Source organism: Dermacentor andersoni, chromosome 9 (genome assembly GCF_023375885.2).
Source record: "Dermacentor andersoni chromosome 9, qqDerAnde1_hic_scaffold, whole genome shotgun sequence".
Taxonomy (NCBI): Eukaryota; Metazoa; Arthropoda; class Arachnida; order Ixodida; family Ixodidae; genus Dermacentor; species Dermacentor andersoni.
In genome coordinates this window covers 34,380,513-34,402,110 of record NC_092822.1, presented here as the reverse complement: position 1 = coordinate 34,402,110, position 21,598 = coordinate 34,380,513, and the positions used below count along the sequence as shown (strand labels likewise).

Below are 21,598 nucleotides of genomic sequence, written 5' to 3'. Positions count from 1 at the left end.
ACCTGGAGGCTTACGAAAGGGGTCTGACTTAAATTGAGGACAACGCAACGAGCTATGGAAAGAAGAATGATGGGAGTAACGTTAAGGGATAAGAAAAAGGCAGATTGGGTGAGGGGACAAACGCGAGTTAGTGACATCACAGTTGAAATAAAGAAAGAAAGCAGGGGGCGGCAGAAAGTTAGGTGGACGGATGAGATTAAGAAGTTTGCATGGACAACATGGCCACAATTAGCAACATGGCCACAATTAGCGGTGTAGTTCGGGGAAGTATGGGAGAGACCTTTGACCTGCAGTGGGCGTAGCCAGGATGATGATGATGATGATGATGATGATGATGATCATGGTGTGTTGGTATACATATCTATTAAGACTTTTTTACACCGTTCTGTGATTACAGATTATTTATATTAGATTATATAAATCGATATAAGATTGGCACGGAATATAACAATACCTCGGCACTCAAAAATGCTGATGGTTTATCGTCGATCTCATCTCGTGCACAATCGAGGTCTGACACATGTTACGCCATCTTGCGGTGCTCTTCATCGCGTGTGCATTGTGAGACGCCCGGCAGCTGTCAGGGCGCTGTTCCCTCTGCAGAACCGGATAGTCCTTGAGGGCTACGTCGCGAGAATACATCGCAACCGCGATTAGTAAGAACACCGTCTGATTAGTTGAAGAGCTATGCTAAACCTTGCTATTACGCTCAATGATCTGCCCATCAGGCTGAACTTCTAAATTTCGTTTTATTCTATGATTTTGTTTGCATGGTTCGTGTATATATGCTATTCGTATGGTTGCTTTCGCCTTTCTCTGACATCAGTTTACAAGCAGAAAATTTCTTTACGACGTGCATTATGTTCGCTGATGATAAGAAATCAGTCGTTCTCTCGTCGTGTCTCAGTTGCTTAGCCATTTGGAAATGTAGGATGTCGGTAAGTGATAACAGAAGAACAAGCACAACAAGCACTGCGGCGGAATCTGCCGTAGATATGTAAAACGGATGTCGGCGACGATAACGAAGCACTTGTTCTTCAACGCGTTGCAAAGGTCAAGGTGGGGAAAAATGCTCGGCATTGCACGCGACATTGCGTGTAGGTCTGATTTTATCTGTCCTCATGGCTGCTTTGGCCAAAGTGCATGAGACCACTAGGTAGCGATAAGCTTGGTTGAAAAAGCTGCTGCACCCTTGAGGAAGCGGAGGATTCGTGCCTGAAGCCACAGCCATGCCGGCTCACGGACAAGGACGGGTGCACCGCTTTCAGGACTACGTCGTTGCTGGCGTGAACTGGCGACTGACGCGGTTTGTCGACGAGCTGCCGAATTCACGTGTATGCAGCCTTTGCCGCATGATTCCAAAGCGTACGGTGCTGTTGCCATGCTCGCATGCTCTGTGCCAATCTTGCCACGCAGCCAGTCTCGAAGAGGGTGTTGGGCAGTGCCCATTGGATCAAGAGGCATTCGAGCAAGCAGAATGCCATGATGTCGACTTTCCTGCCAGGAAAGCTAGCAGCTTGAAGGTGAGTGGAAAAAAAGAAAATTACAGTCGTTCTTTTTTGGGGGGCGAGGGTGGGAAGTAGGTGGATTAAGCATTAACATTAGCTGCCCTATTGCATATCTGCATGCCCGGCGATAAGAGGGCCAGTTTTGATCATCATCATCATCATCATCATCATCATCATCATCATCATCATCATCCTATTTTGTGTCCACTACAGGACGAAGACCAGTCGCTGCGATCTACAATTATCCTTGTCCTGCGTCCACCGATTCCAACTAGCGCCCGAGAATTGCCTAATTTCATCTCTTCACCTACTCTTCTGCTGTCCTCGAGTGCGTTTCCCTTCTCTTGGTGCCCATTCTGTAAGCCTAACGGTCTAATGGTTATCTGAACTGCGCATTACATGACCAGCCCAGCTCCATTTTTTTCTCTATATCTCAATTACAATATCGGCTATGCGCGTTTGCTTTCTGACCCAAACAGCTCTCTTTCTGTTCGTTAACGTAATGCCTAGCATTCTTAGTTCCATCGCTCGTTGCGCAGCCCTTAACTTGTTCTCATGATTCTTTGTCACTCTCCAAGTCTCAGCCCCATATGTCAGCACCGGTACAATGCACTGATTCCACACCTTCCTTTTCAATGATAATGGTAAGCTTCCAATGAGGACCTGAGAATGCCGTATGCGATCCAGCCCACTTTTATTCGTCTATGACTTTCCTTCTCATGATGAAGGTTCCCTGTGATTAGCTGACCTAGGCAAACGTGTTCATTTACGGACTCAAGAGGCTCACTGGAGATCCTGAACTGTTGGTCCCTTGCCCGGCTATTTATCATTATCTTTGTCCTCCGCATATTAATCTTCTACCCCACTTTTATACTCTAAAAAAGTTTACACCCTTTGGGGTGTATATTTGGCACACAACAAAATTCGTCATCTGTCTTGCCCGCATTCACTTTCTTGAAAACGCCGCGCTCGTTGCTTTCTAGTCAAGAATGCTCTGTCATGCTGATAACGCGCATGCTGTTCGTGATCTGAAAGTACCGGGATCGCAGCAACAAAGAAAGCAATTGCAGTCATGACAGATGATGATCATTGTTGTGTGGGAAATACACTCCCCAAAGCGGGCAACTTTGTTTAGTGTGTCCACTCTCTCTGTTGAGGCTTCAATCATTTGGTGTAACCCGTCTGCAGTGTTGCTGAATAGAACAATGTCATCGGCAAATCGAAGGTTGCTGAGATATTCGCCGTCGATCCTTACTTCTAAGCCTTCCTAACTTAATAGCTTGAATACTTCTTCCAAGCACGCAGTGAATAGCATTGTCTCCCTGTCTGACCCCTTTTTTATAGGTATCTTCCTGCTTTTCTTGCGTAGAATTAAGGTAGCTGTAGAATCTCTGTAGACATTTCCAAGGCACTTATGCAAGCGGTCTGTACTCCTCAATTACGTAATGTCTCAATGCCTGCTGGTATCTCTACCGAATCGAAGGCTTTTTCGCAATCTGTGAAAGCCATATAGAGACGCTTATTGTAGGCTACGGATTTCACGAGTACTTGATTGATTACAACATCTCTTCCTGAAACCTGCTAGCAGTCTTGGTTTTTCTATTGGAGATAATTTTTGTGAATATTTTATGTAACACTGGGAGTAATATAATTGGCCTATATATATTTTTTCAATTCTTTAGCGTCTCCCTTTTTGTGGATTAGTATAATGTTTGCATTCTTCCAGTTTTCTGGGATCCTCGTTGTCGCTAGACACTCCGTATAAAGAGCCGCCAGTTTTCCAAACATTATGTCTCCTCCATCGTTTAATAAATCACAGGTTATTCAATCTCCTGCCGCTCCTCCTCGTTTCATGTCTTGCAAGGCCTGTCTAACCTCATCGCTAGTTATAGGAGGAATTTCTGCATCCTGCTCATTACTGTTTCTAATGTAGGTATCCTGACTTCCCTTCGTACTGTACAGGGCAGTATAGAATTCTTCCACTGCTTGTACTATACTTTCAAGATTGCTGATGACATTACCCTGCCTATCTTTCAGTGCGTGCATCTTGGTTTGTCCTATGCCAAATTTCCTTCTCACTGATTTCGGGCTGCGTCCATTTTTTACGGCTTCTTCAGTCTTTCTCACGTTATCAATTCTAATATCACTTATTTTCGCTTTGTTGATTAGTTTGACAGTTCCACGAATTTTATCTTATCTCTTGAATTGGACACTTTCATTTTTTGTCGTTTCTGTATTAGGTCCTTTGTTACTTCGGAGAGCTTGCTTACTTGATGCCTTGGTGTCTTGCCTCCCAATTCAATTGCAGTCACTTCAGGTGCTCCCCAGGGCAGTGTCCAGGGTCCAGTGTTCTTTCTTTTATATAATAATGACATTGTTACCGTCGTCAAACCTGGAACACCAATAAGGCTGTTTGCAGATGACTGCGTTGTATTTCATAGTATGAAGTCCATTGATGATCAGAAGGACCTTATATCTAGCTTGAATAATATAGTTTTGTGGTGCGAAGAATGGGGCATGGCTGCAAACATAGATAAAACTGTCTCTCTTCACATAATGCATAAAAAGAATCCCCTGGAGTACGGGTATCAAATGGGATCTGTTCCATTAAACCAAGTTAAGAGTTACAAGTACCTTGGCGTAACGTTCACTAATAATTTTGCTTGGAACCTTCACATTGACAACACATGTTGTTCTGCCTTTCGGAACCTAACCTATCTGCGACACAAACTAAGAAATGCCCCATCAAACGTTAAGCTACTCACTTACCTAACCTATAACCGGCCAAAACTTGAATATGCTTGCGTAGCATGGGATCCCTATACTGAAGTCAATATTAACAAACTTGAGAGAATACAGAGAAAATCTGTTTGTTTTATTTACTCCAATCTCAAAAGTTCGGATTCGCCGTGAGAGTTGATGTTGGCTAACGACATTCCTTCGCTTGAACAAAGAAGACGGAAACACTGGCTAGATTTTTTACATATTCTAATTAATCACAAATTGGCTCTCGACCCTTCACTATATGTAAGTGATCTGTCCACAACGTATATACGACACCATCTTCCGGATACACTGACACCTATCTATGCTAGGACAGACAGCTATAAGTTCTCCTTCTTTCCCGGACTATTTCTGAATGGAATTCGCTGCCCGCCCCTTACATGTGACTGTGTTTTATGTAAGTTATTATTGTCTATTTGTTTTTTCATGGAATGTGTTATCCTTGGTGTTGAATGACCAAGGGAAGTCCTCGACTCTCAAACTCTCTTGCCTTTGGTCTGCAATTCCCTTGCCTTTTTTACATCGTTATGTTTATACCATGGATTGATTAAGGTATTGTATTTTGATCTGTTGACGAAGTGTTTCGGCGAGCAATATATCATTGTAAAGCATCTCTCTCTCTCTTTCTCTCTCTCCTGCAAGGACAACAATGTGGTCTGCAGTATGTACTAAATAAGTAAATAAATTTCGGCCTCTGAAGCCAGCCTAGTTACGGTTTCATTCATTACCTGTATGTCATCATCTCTCTGTTCTAAGGCTGCATATTTGTTTGCAAGTAGCAGCCTAACTTTGTCTGCTTTTACCCTTACTGCCTCGAGGTTTACCTGTTTCTTCTTGAACAATTTTACTCTTTCTCGCTTGAAATTGAGGTGAATCCGAGCCCTCACTAAGCTATGATCACTGCAATTTAGCCTACCTAACACTTCTACACACTGCACTATGCTGGGATCGGCAGAAAGCAAGAAAGGTATTCCATTTCTGGTTTCATCATTAGGGCTTTTCCAGGTCCATTTTCTGTTGCTACGTTTCCTGAAGAAAGTGTTCATTATTCTCAGCTTATTCCTTTCTGCGAATTCTCCTCTCGCGTTCCTGGAATCGACGCCGTAGATGCGAATTGCTTGTTCACCAGCCTGATTTTTGCCCACTTTTTAATTGAAGTCACCCATTACTACAGTATAGCGACTTTGCACTTTTGTCATCGCTAATTCAACATCTTCATAAAACTTATCTACTTCCTCATCATCGTGACTGAATGTTGGAGTGTAGGATTATACTACGTTCCATCTATACCAGTTTTTAAGTTTGATATCTACTACTGCTAACCTCTCATTAGGGCTGTAGAATTCGTCAATGTTGCCCGCCATGTACTTATGGATTAGGAACCCTACCCCGTATTGCTTCTTACCAGGGAAGCCTCTATAGCAGAGAACATGGCCCTTATTCAGCAATGCAAAAGCCTCACCAGTTCCTATATCACTAAGGCCGATGATATCCCAAGCAATCTCTGATAGTTCCTCAAAAAGTCCTGCTAAGCTCGCCTCACTCGACAGTGTTCGGCTGTTAATGGTTGACAAGGTCAGTTTCTATCGGTGGCCTTTCCGGACCCAGAGATTCTTAGCACCCTCTGCTGCCTTTTCATGTCTGACTGCCGCCTTGATCAGGTGCTCCGCAGGTGCTAGGGACTGAGGGCCATTGGCTATTTGGAGGAATCATGAGAGAGGTAGTAGCCGAATACTACACCAGGGAGGCCAATTCCTGTTCTGGTGAGGGTGTGTCTTGTTTAAGGTTAGTGGGCCTTCCTAATTTGGCTGTACCTGGATTAGTATAGCCATACTCGCTCTCGACGTCTTTTGCCTGTGTCAGGCGTCACTCCAAGCCTGCAGATGTTGTTCAGTGGAGGAGGTGAAATTCAAGCTCGCCATCGTCAGATTAAAAAAAGAACAAAGAAAGAAAACCCTTATAGGAGGATATCAACTTCCGACTATGGCAACCGAGCATGCGGCATAGGTCATTCAGATAATCCCGTAGGCGGCGAGGCTACATTATCGCCGACAAGTACAGCCCAGAGGGCCCTGCATGCCTAAAAACTTCTTTGATCTATCCGCGATAGATGTGTGGGTAGCTCAATATAGAACGATTTCTAAATGGTTCTGGCCATGTAGTTCCGGACTTACACGTGCGCAGGCAGCTATGAACTCGGCTAGGCTAACTATACAGGCGTTCCGACGACCTCGGACAGCGCTTAAAACGAGGAGTGGGATCAGAATGGGGGAAATGGTCGTTTCTCTCGCCCGAAAGGAGATGAGACACAAAGCCCATACCGCTACACGCGTTTAAAGTAACAATAATATGCACGATGCGATAGCTTCAATCACAAAAAGGGGGGCATCTCACTTTTGCTATTGCCGAAGCGTAATCTACTAATACACCTGGACGAAATGTTCATTTTTTGTGTCTTTGAAAACTGACACAACAAAAGACGCACACTCACTGCGGGCTTATGTGCAACATTCTGTTGGAACTAGATGTTTATTTACTTCTTAGTGTGACAGATAAAAGAGAAATACAAAAAAAGGCAATACTTTGAAATGTGCGACGTCACACTGACGTTTTGGAGTTGTTGTTTCGGTGCTGAATTCAAAGGTAAATCGGCCATTTTCATTTAGTCATAATTATTCCCTTTCTCATCAAGCATATGCCTTCTTTTTAACGAACCTGGCACTACTGAAACATCACAAAGGGAAGGGGGGTGCCTCACAGAGATACATTCACTAGCGATTCTTGTGAACAATAGCGTTACTTCCGACATTACATTTTCTTCAATTTCGTTAAGACATTATTCCTCAATCGCAACTACCCCCCACCCCACCCCCACCGTACAACCACCCGGTAACAGCTACCTTGGCCGTGGTGGGTGAGCGCATTTGCATGTGGAGCAAGCTGACAATCGAACCGTGTGGTGTCCACTGCGCAACAATGCTACGGTTGCCGTAGATCAGTTAGGAGCTGAGATAATAGGGGAAGTATGTTGCCTTCTTTTCTCGATTCGGGCATACTAAGCCTGCTTTTTTGAGTAAGAGTAGCTATCTTGCTATTGAAAAGCACAATTACGTGATTTACCTAGTATTCGCGTTTAATGTACCTTTATAGTTTACACAGCAGCTGGCAATGCTGGGTGATCTTGAGTACGTTTACGTCGCCATATAATCTCGTGTATAGGTTGGTAGACACCGGCCTTCGTTTAAAAACGCGTTACAAATGTTAGGGACAGCTTTGCAACGCGTCTTTAAGGAAAAGTTCTGTCTGTCAAAACAAAATATGTGTTGCAATATTTTTTTTTTCTATGAAGGTATATTGCTGGAACGGAGCGCACGGCTGCAAGTACACTGGCACCATGGACCGCATGCTGGAGCACTACGAGAGGGAATGCACATTTCACACCGTGGAGTGTTTGCGATGCGGAGAGCAAGTACAGCACAGCGACCTGCCAACGCACTACGTGGCCGGATGTACCACCGGTGTTTCTTCCGCGATCAGAGAGTACCCGTCCTCGGAGCGCACAGCACTGACCCTTGAAGACTTGAGCGCTGCCCTTGAAGACCTGAAGGCGATGTTGGGGGATCCCAACCACGACCAGCTATTGCCAGTGATTCAGAGCCACTTGAATAAGCTTACGGAACAAGTGAGAAGCCAGGAAGCCAGGTTCGCTGAGATCACTCGCCAGCTCGGAGCATGCGAACAGAATTTAAAGGGTGAGATGGCTCAAATGACCGCCATGATTTCATTGACCGCGTCGAACCAGCAGACATCTCAGCAAAATACGGCGGAGGAAGCCACGGTGTTGCCACCGCGGTCATTCCGCTTGGAAATGGCGGTGATACTTCGAGATTTGATATACTTCGGCGGGATTTCATTTATAGTATTCAACATCATCGTCTGGATAGTTCAACGCACAAATGCAAAGCTTTACTGAAAATCACCCTAACCCTTAGCAATACTGGTAGTTTGTAGCCCATAGTATGGGACACTTGCCGCAAACTTCCCCGCAGCCTGATTTCAGCCATTTGCTCACTGCACTGATAGTGCTACCAGTGCACTATCAACGACACCCGTCCGGATTAAAGAATTGGGCTAGTGGTCTATTTTCTTGCTCTGGAAAACTGTAACGCCATAGTTTAGTGGCAGGTGCGGTTGAGAAAATTTGCTCAGATTACGTTGTTGTCCGGGAGGGCCACGTACTCTGCGTTTGCCGTTGGGAAAGAACGCGTTAATTTGGCTTTTTTGCTCACCGTGGAGATCGAGTTTTGGGGGGTACTCGTGAACTCTATAGGTGTTTGCCATCTGTTTGGCACGGGAGCGCGTGGCATATTGTAGAATAAAAAATTTTCGTTCGCCGATTTTTTTTTTTCCCGACCGTTGTTCCCGGGAGCACGCTGAAGGCTCAATGGCACATACAGGACCGAATTGTGTTCATTGGAAAATTATGGTTTCGTCCGAGACGGGAAAAGGAAGTTCGCGATCTATCTCGACGATCAGGAAATGGATGATGGTGTCAGAAGCGCATCTATGTTCGTCATCACTGAATCTGTTTTGCACTACTGAATCCTCTTGCGATGTCTCATATGTGTGAGCTGAACTTAACGAAAATCTTGTTTTTTTTCTGCTAAATAAACTTAGCGCTGCTAAATTTATTCTCTGAAATTTTTTATGCTTCGTAACTGTCAACCTATTGTTTTAAGACATTTACTGGCTGCTCACTTTGTTGTTTACTTGTCGTGCCTCTACAGTCTGTGTTCCTTATTATATTGTGCTCCTTTTTTGCTCCTCCGGTGGTTTCTGACCTTACGTTGTCCACGTCGATTGTTTTCTCTCTGTTAATGCCGTGCGCCTGCTAAATCTATTGACTTCAAGGCGGCATTCATGGGTGACATTGCGCTATAGTACAGCGCATTGCGCTGTCTTCGAAATGCAAGTTCGGAGCGCTCAGGCATTCGCTTATGACGTTACGCCCAGTTTTCAGCAGCGCCCACCCGCCCGCCCAGGTTGCTGTATCTTGAAAACCATCTGCGATGGGGACAAAGTCCACCGCGCGCTGTTTTCGCGGCCTAGTTCGCGTTGACGTGAGACGCAGGACGAAAGTCAATTCGCTCGCTGCTACTGCCGCCGCGCTGCCTCGCTAGAGACACGAGGAACCCTGCGAGACTCATTGTGAAATAGCCCATCGGTATCGCTTGAGGCGTCGCGCGCTCCCACCACCGGCCAAGCAACTCGACAAAACGCAAGCGGTCGCGTTTCGGCGACTTCAGGCAAACACACACCCACACCCAAAATGCATTAACAAAATCACAGGGGGCACGGAAAGCGACAAATGTAGGCTCTGTTCAGAAACAGGAGCACTCACACACATAACGGGGGAATGCACCTTGCTCCCGTTCTCTCATCCCCCCGTCAGCAGCGAGACTGACTGGACAGCCTGGCTCAGTTCCGGGGACGTCGACCGACAACTTGAACTGGTGGACTGGGCGGAAAAGGCCAAGCAGGCCCAGGGCCTTACTTGAGCCCAAACCCTCAGCCACGTCCCTCTTTACCCTTCCGCCTTTCAATAAAGTTTATCACCACCACCACCGTTCTGACAGCGAGTTTCCGCGCTCATCGAGTGAGGTCTGTGTACGTTTGCTCGCGCGAGCGTGACACCGTGCTTGTTACCTTAGTTTGAACGCCTAGGTTTTCAAGTTTATATGGCCGATAAGGCTACTATCCTTGCTTCGCACAGCTGTCCACTAGTTTGCTAGCTCAATCGGTGCTTCGCCTTTCGGTCGAAATTGCGACTTTTTTTTTGTACTTCTGGATTGGGATGCTGCTTGGAACAAAATAGAGTTGATGATCATGACGAACCTGCGCCCGATCATCAGACCGAGCGATCTTCTTAATTCTACACTTCTACTGAAGACCTGAAAACGACTGTTCATATTTATAGGAAAGCAGGTGGCGACTGAAGACAAACGTATATGAGTTTTTTTTTTCAGCCTGGTTGCAAGTACGATGAATGGATAAGGATGCTCACCCGGGTGTTTTGACCATCGCTGCTTGGTAGGGCTCATATTTCAACTTGGCGCTTCTCGTTGCTTCCCTGAGTTAAACTTGCGGTGCCGTATTTCATTTTACCGCTCTCAGTTATTGAAGTTATCTCTCTCTGTAATGACTACACAGGCGCCATTGTTTCATTTTTTGAAAGCTTTAGTTGGCGAATCATTGCAGAAACGCCAAATCTGGGAACTTTGCCCAAACTACAGTTTGACTATGAGGCAGAATCTATGAGGCATGCGGATTCACTCTTAATGCATTGTTGCTGATGGGGTTCACAGAAAGGAACATAGACGGGAATTCTAGCTTTGCTCCACTGTTTGAATGATGTCTTTTTTTTTTAGGCAGCCTGAACTCTCGGCCTGCTTCTCATCAGACGAAAGCCCATCTTGTTGCGTGTGAGGGTCTACAAGGTAATCAAATACCATCAAAAGGCAGCAGCAAAAACACCAGAAATGTTTTCAGAATGCCTCGGTCAGCTTCAAATATAAATATACAGTGTGTGAGTCTATGTGTGCCCTTGTGTGCGTTCGTGCGTGTTTAACGACATTAAAAAATTCAAAAAAAAAAAAAAAACGTTTGCCACTTACAATTGGTTGCCGTGGTAAGTGAGCGGTGTCGCTTTCTTCAAAACACTTGCAGTTACGCATGTAGCGAGGAACAAGCACGAAAACTTGCCACAGTTTTCATCTTTTGCGCCGTAAGGGTAAAGCTTTCAAAGAATCCTTCACAGAAGCATTTCAATCTGGCAACTGACTGATCAAAGACAGCGAAGCTGTTTAACTGAGTTATCTCACCCATTGGAATTACTGGGGCACTGTTTGCTGGCTCACAGCTTAACTCGACGTTTCGTCAATGTTGTACACAATAGCACAAGCGCCAGCCCCATGCTCAGAACTCATCTGGTAACATCTGCCTGACAAGTGTACGTGTTTGGTGCCAGAAATACGTTTGCTGGCCAGTAATGTGGTGCATATTTTTCTTTGATCGTGGTGGCGATACTTTGTGAGTTTACGAACGTTTATTCTGTGCTTAACTTTCTATTGTATACTTTGTTTATGAAAAAAATGAAGCTAATTGAAAATAAGCAATATTTCTACATTACACTAGTGATTAAACTTGAATGAATATGCTAAGGTTTTGTCACAAGATGTGTTGTAAAGTTCATGGATATCATTGTAATCGGAATTTATGTGTGTCAGTATGTTATTGGAAATATGTTCAGTTTGTCTTGCGACGGGATAAAGATTTTGACCTTTTAAGAGAAAGAATGTTTCATTTGAGTTATACGGGGGCTACAGATTAAATTCAATTCAGCAAGCATAAATGCAGAAGCTGCTTATGAGTGAATCAAATATTCCCCTCATGTAATAATTGCGAATCTACATTGCGAGGACTTTCACACTATCGGACAGAGTACTCGAACTCCCTTCTGAAGAACTATAATCTCTAGTGAGGAGTACAAACACTCGGATTGAGCGAGTAGAAACACTAGGTTTGAAGAGTAGAAGTACTCGGTTTGGAGGAGTAGAAACACTCAGTCTGGAGGAGCAAAAACATTGTTTGGGGGAGTGCTGTTACTCTTCTGGGGAGGGTGTATTAGCACTCTGCGGAACAGTACCAGCGCTGACTTGCGGTGGAGTACTAAAATTTTGTCGGGGGAGTTATTCTGCTCTCTCGAAAGGGGTCGATCTATTTATGAAAATGGAGTTAAATATGGGACCACAGATACTCCCTCAAAGAGAGCTCCCGGAACTCCTTGTTCTTAGAGTGTACCTAATACGACAATCTGTTCTTAGAGATAGTGCTCTCGCTGTCTGCGTTGCAACATCACAGACACAGTTTACGCCTCCGCAGCTCTACAAGTACTTAGCCGACCTGCAACATGGAGCCGTTATAACGGGATGCGCGCAACAACAATTACGAACCACGAGCTAAACGAAACGTGCGTTTAAGTTCTTATCTAATATTGAGATATATGCTGTGTACCTTTTAGCTTAAAACTATTGGTAATTGCGTTTATCTGCAAATAACTTTTTTCACCTCGCGGTCATTGAGGAATGCAACTTATAACAGCGTTCTTTCATTCGCTCCCCTCGAGATGCTGACCCTGTGGCAGAGGTGGAACGCGCAACTTCTGTATTAGCAGCGTAACGTCAAAACTACTAAGCTACTAGGGTGGGTCACTCTAGAATACACAATGCATCTATTGTAAATTACAATATACAGAAGCCAAACAACAAAGAAAGAACACATTACAGAGATTCAGTTACAATATAAAAGTGTCGAAATACCGTCGCGGTGATCGAATAAGACAGTTCAGTAGCCGCAAGTAGCGCGATGAGAAGCGGCTCTGAGAGGAGAGAGATACTCGCAAGTTCCGTCGCCTATAGGTGGCGCACGAGGTGACTCAATATGGCACCCGCAGAGAGTGTATGAGACCCTGAACACATGTGCATCCTTCACGTCGACTCATATTTGGCTTAGTGCTTCAAGATTGCTCTGCCTTGTTCACAATCGCTGTCGCTAAGTGAGATCATGCGTAACATAGCCGCCTCAGAAACGCGCATACGGTACCTCATTAAAGGGGGGGAAATCATGAACGCCAAGCGCATTGTTAGCTGAGGCGTGAAGGCCTGCAGCGTATCGTCTGCCGCAGTGCAAGGACTTTGCCTGCATACGTCACATGTCTGGCAGAAGCCGCACGAGCTGGAATTTATTTATGTCCGGGAAGATTATATCGAAGTACTTTTAGCTTTTCCTTTCTTTTCTTCGCACTAATCGCGACTGGCCGGAAAGCATGCCTTTCACACTGTGCTATTTCGGAATAAAGAGCAAGTTTGCTCTACTGTGATGTTCTCGAGCCCCATTCACGTATTGATTTGTTACGAGCAGATATTTATATTCGATAAATAAAGCAATGATATGAGTAAAGTTATCACAATTGTGATTTTTCGGAAACCATTTTTTTGGTTGTCAATGCAGGTGTAGAGAAAGCCACAAGCCGGTAGTTCTACTTTTCGCTGGTGCTGTTATCTTTCGAGTGACGAGGAGTCACGACACAAGCTTCTTGCGTTCACGTCGCGAATTCAGCGCCTGTGTTTTATGTTCTATCAGTCTTGTTTTCATCGCCACTGCAGCTGCAATGCTTGGTCGCGCGTTGACGCACGGGGTGGAGTCCTGAACGTAAACGCATTCGTTTCTCGGGGGACGAGACAACGGCGATCACAGCGTGTGCTGCTGCTGCCGGTGAAACGCGGTCAAATGCGTACTACGCCCGCCCACGTAGACCTACTGCAGCATTCCTCTAGAGCTGCGACAAAGTGCTACAAACATGTGATGTTGCATTCTAAATGCTCGTGTGTTCTCGTTGCACTGGCCACGAGTACGCAGGTCGAGCATGGCCGCGCAGCGGAGCCCTGGGGGCAGCGAGAACGAAAACATGCGTTTCGAAACCGAGACACTCCGGCAACCACATACTACGAGTTGACGATGGCGGAACCTGAGCAAACAGTTCCGATGCTCGCCTATGTATACTGCATGCACTCGGCATGCGCAACAGCGTTTTTGCAAGCCGTCAATCGAGTTGCTATTGCATTCTAAATTTGGTACACTGCAACATGGAAAGGAAGAAAGAAGACGAGCCGGCCAAAAGAAACAACAGTGCTGATTTTTTTTTTCAGCGCTCTGTTCTTTCTTCTGCCCGGCTAGGCTTGTTTCTTCCTTTCCATGTTGCGCTGTACCAGCTTTAGCTTATTAGCTCAGGACGCCGTCTGTTTGCAATGCCCACATCTGCATAGTGACGGAGGAAGCTAAAAGCGTAGGCAGACGACGCAGACGACAACGGACCTGAGGTATGCGCTGTACGATCGACGACGACCGTGGCTGAATAGAGGCGCTCAAACGCGCATGCGCCACAACCGGGTCATGTAAAGAGAGCCTCTGAGATAGTGACGGGGCGGATGCTATCCCGGATGCCGTGGGTCCTATTCGGTTACGCAAGCCGAAGCCGCAAGAGGGCAAAACGGCATTGGCAGAGAGGCAGTGCGCATTTGTTGCACAAATCTCACTGAACAGCTTTCCAGTTGGAGCCAACGATCCGCGCAGCGCTCGCGGTCCCACTTACTCGTTCGTCGCTGCTGCAGCACCGCTATCTTGCGTACAACGCAATCGACGTGTGTGACGCTGCCTTTATGGGGACGCCCTAGCGGCGCTCGAATAAGTGGGCTTCGCTACTGACAGTTCTTGGACGACGGTAAGTCGACGCTGCTTCTGCCCAATCTAGGCTTTCGTTTGCTGCGTTTTACTGCATAAGTAGTGACAGCCATGTGGTATTGTGCCTCTTTACGGCGGGTACTAGTGCCGTTTAGTTCACATAGGCCTTAAGATTTATAGGGAAAAATCCGTAATTGCAGATAGCGTATATCCTGCGGTCATGGGGGGTGACTGAATTACTGCCTTCGATATGACACTGCTTCTTTTCTTGAGCGCTCTCGCACGTATTTTTTTTGTTTCTCGCAGTTCAACCTTTGTTGATGGTTACACTCGTGACATTTTGTAGAGCGTTCGCGATAAGAACACCGGTGCGGCAAAAATAAGGGCCATGTGCGTTCCTTTCCTGGTTACTGCACTTTGCCGTTATTATAGTAAACCGTTACACGCTAGCCGGATTTTCAGCTCAGCTGTCTCTCTAACGGCGGGTTAGTTTCGTACGTCCACGACTAATTCGTTTTGTTTGCGTACTTTCTTGCTCAAAAAGCATACCACGATGTCTCGGAGCAGAGTTACGCATTTGTAAACTGTGTGCTTCTATTGTTGTAGACAAATTTTAAGCATTTTTTTTTAAATTTTCACCCTCGAAATAAACAATCCGCGTCTGGCTGTCACTAGAATTGATTTTTCTCTCTCAAATGCAAAATAAGTACGTTGTAATTGGTCCAGGGGTGACTTCATTAAAGCGTTTCTGTGTTTCAAATTTATTTAGATAGGTGACAACCAAATTCGGGGACAACCGAGTACACGACATCCGAATTGAGCATACTGCGAAGATTTTTCTGCAGCATGACATTGTATTCGTTGAAAAGGCTTATATTGCAGCAAGAACACACACACACGCACGCGCACGCGCACGCACACGCGCACGCACACGCACACGCCTTATTGTCAATCTTTATCTGGCGACCACGTTTGGCCGCCTAACAAATGTTATCGCGCAGCGCAGGACGCGCCTGCATGTAAAAGAAGTTTCTGGAATGTTATCGATGGTTCTCTCCACTGTCTTTCACCGCAACTTGTGTAATCTGATTGCATGTATGCGCTACGCGAATAGTGTAGAACATTGTGGAAGACGCACGGGTCCCATCGGTTAATCTGGAGCATTCGACGACTGATCTATAAAAGCCGACGCGCTTTACCCGCTAATCAGATTTTCGACGATCGCCGACCGTGTTCGCCGCTATCGTTGTGCTATAAGTGTAGCCTGTTTTTGTGGGCACAGGTTCGCCCAATAAAAGTTGGTTTTGTCTTTCACAGTATTAATACTGTGTTCTTCAACGTCACCACCACGTAACAATATATATGTATATATACATATATATATCTAAGCAGCCAACAAATGATAACACCAGGCACAAATAAATGGCTAATTGTAAGTACTTCTTTATTGAATTAAACAAATGATAAATTAATGGACATGAAAGTGGATGAAACGTCTGGCAGTAGGTCGGGTGCGAACCCACGCTTTTGTATTACACGTGCAATTCCCCTGCCAAATGAGCTACGGCGGTGTCGCAGGGCTTGGTTTATCCGCCCTTGTTGCTACATTAGCCAAAGTGCGTCGGACCAATCGGTAGCGATAAGCTCGGTAACAAAAAAAAAAAAAAAAAAAAGCCGCTGTCCTCATCTGCGAACGTAGGAATTGTGCCTGAGGATACCGCCATGCCGGATCACGGACAGGGACGGGTGCACCGTTTTCGAGACCACGTCGTCGTCGGCGTCAACTGGCGACCAACGCGGTTCGTCGACGAGGTTCCCAGTTCACGTGTATGCGGCCTCTGCCGCATGATCCCGAAACGGATGGTGCTGTTGCCGTGCTCGCACGCTCTGTGCCAATCTTGCCACGCACCCAGTCTCATGGCGGGCATTGGACAGTGTCCATTGGATCAAGTGCAATTCGAAGAAGCGGAGTGCTTCACGTATGAATTCCCTACAAGGATCGCGAATACCTTGAAGGTGAGCAGGAAGAAAGCAATTTCTTTCGTTCTTTCTTTGTTGGGGGGGGGGGGAGGAAGGGGAACTAGGGGAATTATGCATTAGAATTTGTTGCGTTGCTTCTTAGCTGCATGCCTAACGATAAGAGTGTGCGATTTACTATTGTCGAACGGTAATTTTCTATCTCTATCAAAACTCACGCGCTAGACCAACACTAGCTCAATGTAGCTTCATGTGAAATATTTTGTTGGACCTCAATATTCCTTCATTTCTGTAGTGCAGTAGATTAAGAAGGGGAAATGCAAGGGAAATGCAGTAAATTGAAACATCCAAACTCGCACTGATGTTTCGGTATTGTCGTTTGGACGCGACATTTGAAGCGAGTTTGCCAAATCGGTCCATTTCATCTAATGATCAATGACCACTTTCTCTTCAAGCATTATACTTCCTTCTCTTGAACTTCGCACTAAAACATCAGAATTGAAAGTTGGGTACATGGTAAATAGTAATTCACGAGGGATTCTTCCAAACAATAGCGTTGGTGCCGACATTACTTTTGCTTCAAATTCTTGCTTTAAGACATTATTCCTGAATAGCTGCCGCCCGCCTTGTTCCGCCCTACAAACCGCCCTATAAAAGCTATCTGGCGCCTACTGGGTGAGCGCATTTGTTTTAGCAGCAAACTAGCAAGCGAGAAGCAGAAGGCGGTCTTCACCGCACAACAATGCTGCTCTCGCCGTAGAAGAGTTAGAAGCTTGAAGAACAGTTGAAGTATGGCATATTTTTTCTCGATTCTGGCTTACGAAACTTGCTTCAACTGTTAGACTATCTGTATTTCTATTTAGGAGGAAAATTAAGTGATTCACCGTTACCTGCTGTTCATGTTTGCTGCATCTTAATGTTTGGAGAGAGACAGATACTGCTTGGGTCATCTAGATTATTGCTTCCCTATAGAATTTCGCGTATACGCAGGTTGGCACCGGGCTTCACGTAAAGGTACGTTTTGAATGGTAGGGAGCGCGAAGCAACGTGCCTTTTGCAAAAATATTTTGTCGTCCAAAAATTGTGATTTGTGTTATTTATATGCTTTATTTTCAATTAAGGTGCACTGCTGGAACGAAGAGCACGGCTGCGGCTACACGGGCACTATGGACCATGTGCTGGAACACTACGAGAAGGAATGCACATTTCGCACCGTGGAATGTTTGCGATGCGGAGAGGGAGTCCAGCACAGAGACCTGCCAAGGCACTACGCGGCCGGATGCACTGCCCGTGTTTCTGTCGCTATCACAGAGTGTCCGTCCTCGGAAACTACAGCACTGACCCTTGAAGACGTGAACGCTGACATGAAAAACCTTAAGTTGATGTTGGGCGATCTCATCGGCGACCAGCTGCTGCCAGTGATGCAGAGTCAGTTGAATGAGCTTACAGAACAAGTCAGAAAGCAGGAAACCGGATTCGCTGAAATCACTCGTGTGATCGGAGCATCCGAGCGCAATTTGAAGGGTGACATGGCTCAAATAGCAGCCACGATCTCATCTACTGTGTCGCACCAGCTGACCTCTCTGGAAAATCCGGAGGAGGAAGCGAGCACCTCATCGCCACTGACTTGGCGTCTCGAAAAGGCGATGATGTTTCGAAATTCGGAACACTTAGCCGCCCGGTCAGTCAGTGCTCTGGGACACTTGCGGCAGACTTCCGCGCCGCCTTATTCCAGCGGTGTCATTGCTCATTGTGAGCCTCTGTACTCTCACATGAGGCATTTAACCAGTGTGCTGTCAGCGAGAGACAGACGGAGTAGTTTGACGTATATCCTGACCCTGGAAAACTGTAATGAAATGATTTGCTGGCGGGGATCTAGGAGAAAGTTTGCTGAGATTATGGTGTGGCATATGAGAGACACGTACTTTACGGTTGCCACCTTCAAGTGCTTGGATAGTGCGGCACCGTCTCTCATTGTGGAGATCGAGTTTAACGGGATGCTGGCGGACTCTAGGTGTTCGCCGCCTTTTTGGCACATGGAAGTGTGCGATTATGTAACGCCCAAGTGTCATTCGCTTACTTCCGTGCCATGCCTTGTCTCTGCAACCGCGGTCCTGACTCGTTGCTACACTTTCACCTCGAATTCTGTGTACGTATTGCCTCGCTGATAGATGACGGTTTCCTCCAAGACGGAAAGCTGACATTTGAAATTGCGCTCACCAACAGCGAGGTTGACGGTGGTGTCAAAGGAACACCCTAACGTTCGGCCTTGCAGGATATGTGATGCACTGCTGGATCGTCTTTGCCACTTTCCATGTTTGTGGCATGAGCTTAGGGAACTTTTGATGGCCTTTCTCCTAAATGAAATTGGCACTGCGAGATGTCTTTTTAAAAATTTTATTTGCTTTGTAACTCTCAACGTTATCTTTTATTACATTGCTGTCTGCGCATTTGGTTGTTTGTTTATTCTGCAAATACAGTTGGTGCTCCTTAGTATTGCGCGCCTCGAGTGGTTTCTGACATTATGGCGTCCACCTGGAGAATCTCTCGAATATTGCCGGCGGCTGCTAATGCGATTAATTGGAAGGCGACGTTCGTGGTGAATACTACACTGTAGTACTGCGTGTTGCCCTATGTCTGAAATGTTTGGACAAAGTGAACGTTCGCATTGCTCAAGCTTTCACTTATAGCTTTAAACCGTATTTTCGGCATGCACATTATGCTCCTCCGTCAATGACCGGTGTATTCAAAACTCTAATAGCACACATAATCAGACCACGTACTGCTACAGCAGCTCGAATAGCTCGACTGCTCAGATAATTGGTGTTGGAGATGAGATCTTCAACATGAAAGCTCCTGTTTCGATGCTTCTCAGTTTGGATGCGCCTTACGCCTGAATGGAGTTGATAGTGATGACGAAAGTGCGTCCTGGCATCAGGGCGAGCGATCCGCGTATTTCTACTGGCACGTCTGCCGCAAGACCCGAGGATACCTCCAAAGCTGCTGATATTTGCTAGAGAACCAGCGGCGACTGAAGAATATGTATATTTTTTACCCATTGCTTGACGCTGTGATGATCCGATAAACACCCTCACATCGTCGCCGCTTTCTAACGCCTATAATTGAACTTGGTGCTCTTCTCACATGTCCTGCGTTAAACTTCCGGTGTGCTATGTTTTACTGTTTCCAGTTTTTGCAGTAATCTATCGACCTCCCGACTACAGAAGCTCCTTTGTTTCATTATTGAAAGCATTAGTTGAAGAATCGTTCAATAACACCAGTTCTTAGAACTTTGTCTTAACTGTAGTTCAGCCATGCGGCAGAAAATATGAGACATGCGGATTAATACTTAACTCCTGCTTGATTCTGCCGCGCACAGAAACGAACCTGCACGGGTATTTAAGCGTTTCTCCACTGTTAAAATGATAGCTCGTATTTTTATAATCAAACTCTCGGCCTGCATCTCATCACACGAAGGGCGCCCCAAGTGCGTTTGGGGGTCTACACAGGAAAGAAACGCTATGCAACGGCAGCAGCAGCAGCAACGTCTGAAAGGCATGAGAATGTTTTAGCCAATTTCAATCATAAGCATCTGTGTGTGTTTAAATACATTAAAACAACGCCAAAAGCGGACAGTTTGCGACTTTCAAGTGGTTGCCTAGGTAGATGAGTGGTGTCACTTTGTTCAAAACACTTTTCCTATTACACGTGTAGCGGTGAGCAGGCACAAAATCGTGCCACAGATTTCCTCTTTCGTGCCATACGGGTAAAGCTCTAGAACAAACCTTCACATAAGCGTTTAAACCTGCAAACTGATACATCAAAGCAGTGTGACTGAGTTTCGCCACACATCGAAAGCACTAGGTCACTGTTTGCTGGCTCGCAGCTTGGTCACAGCCAGAACGCAGCAGCCGTTAAACTCGACATGCGCCCAATGACAGAAAACAACGTCCCTGGGAAACTGGCCTACGCGAACATCAGCGCCATCCATTATGATGACGCTGCAACGGTACTTAAGATACACGGGACTTGCTGATGAATTGTAACTGCACACTGTGTGACGTAGGATTCGACGGTGACACTGCGTAACACAAGGAACGCCTTCTGAGACTGCGTGACCGTTCCTACACAAAGAAACAGTTCGTGTGTATCGTGTGTGCATGTTGCTGGGATTTTTTCTCTTTTTTTGTGTGTTCTCTTTCACCTACCGCATCCCTTTGCCGCTCCCGATTACAGGGTAGCCAACCGAAGATAACCTCTGGTTAACCTCCCTGTATTTCCTTTGCCTTTCTCTCTCTCTCTCTCTCCCCCCCTCTCTCTCTCGTTAGAACTGAGTTTGAAAGCAGCATTCTGCCGGCTGTTTCAAAGGGAATGTGTATTATATCGGTTATCATGCTTACAACCTGCATTCTTTCCAATGTTTCATCGGTCTTGTGCATAAGAGAAGCTGTGCTTAAAGATAACTGCCCCGCAGCTTGCGCCACCGTAGCTGTGCAAAGGCTCAGCTGACATACAAGGTGCTCCACCTTGGATGTCAGAGAATGTCAAGAATGGCGAGAATGTCAGAATGCCTTGAATGGCGAGAATGTCAAGAGACAAACAAAAATTATGAATCGCAGCTTAAAAGGAACATGCGTGCAAGCCATGGTCAATTCGAATGACACAGACGCAAGGCGGCCTTTATTTTAATATATTTGGTCATTATGTTTCAATGCAAAATCGGGACTCCGACACGCTTTTCGTTTGATTTACAATTGATGATGGACGAAGACGGTGCATTTCACCACCGCAAGGAAACCGTTGCGCAACTCATCTGAACAGTCTAGTTGAATAAGAAATGGTAGTGACTTAGGTATCCTAACGTAATTATAATGGTAAAAGCATCATGACTTCTCTAATTCTGTCATGATACCTTACATCACACACAGTCGCACGTTCTTCACATCTCTACCTTAGTATCCTCTAGTCAACCTTGCTCGAATTTGTACCAGCCTTAATCCACCTTTATCTTAATGCACTTTAAACCACCG

The 21,598-nt window shown here is 45.7% G+C and overlaps 2 protein-coding genes across 2 annotated transcripts; both read left to right on the top strand.

The window, feature by feature from the left end:
* The first annotated feature begins 729 nt into the window (after window positions 1–729).
* On the top strand, window positions 730–8,689 carry LOC126527526 (uncharacterized). The gene is made up of 2 exons (XM_050175354.3): window positions 730–1,523; window positions 7,642–8,689. Exons 1-2 carry the CDS (start codon window positions 1,230–1,232, stop codon window positions 8,263–8,265), a joined length of 918 nt encoding a protein of 305 aa, XP_050031311.3. The 5' UTR covers window positions 730–1,229; the 3' UTR covers window positions 8,266–8,689.
* A 5,452-nt stretch (window positions 8,690–14,141) lies between these two features.
* Window positions 14,142–19,064, top strand: LOC129383825 (uncharacterized). Its single transcript, XM_072284483.1, has 3 exons — window positions 14,142–14,631; window positions 16,291–16,607; window positions 17,690–19,064. The coding sequence occupies exons 2-3, from the start codon at window positions 16,314–16,316 to the stop codon at window positions 18,734–18,736; spliced, it is 1,341 nt and encodes a 446-aa protein (XP_072140584.1). The 5' UTR covers window positions 14,142–14,631; window positions 16,291–16,313; the 3' UTR covers window positions 18,737–19,064.
* The last annotated feature ends 2,534 nt before the right edge of the window (window positions 19,065–21,598 follow it).

Excerpts from the sequence above, each read along its gene's own strand:
- LOC129383825 (XM_072284483.1), top strand. The coding sequence starts at position 16,314 with ATGCCGGATCACGGACAGGGACGGGTGCACCGTTTTCGAGACCACGTC. Across the intron at positions 16,608-17,689 it reads GGATCGCGAATACCTTGAAG|GTGCACTGCTGGAACGAAGA; the intron begins GTGAGCAGGAAG and ends TTTTCAATTAAG.
- LOC126527526 (XM_050175354.3), top strand. The coding sequence starts at position 1,230 with ATGCCGGCTCACGGACAAGGACGGGTGCACCGCTTTCAGGACTACGTC. Across the intron at positions 1,524-7,641 it reads GGAAAGCTAGCAGCTTGAAG|GTATATTGCTGGAACGGAGC; the intron begins GTGAGTGGAAAA and ends TTTTCTATGAAG.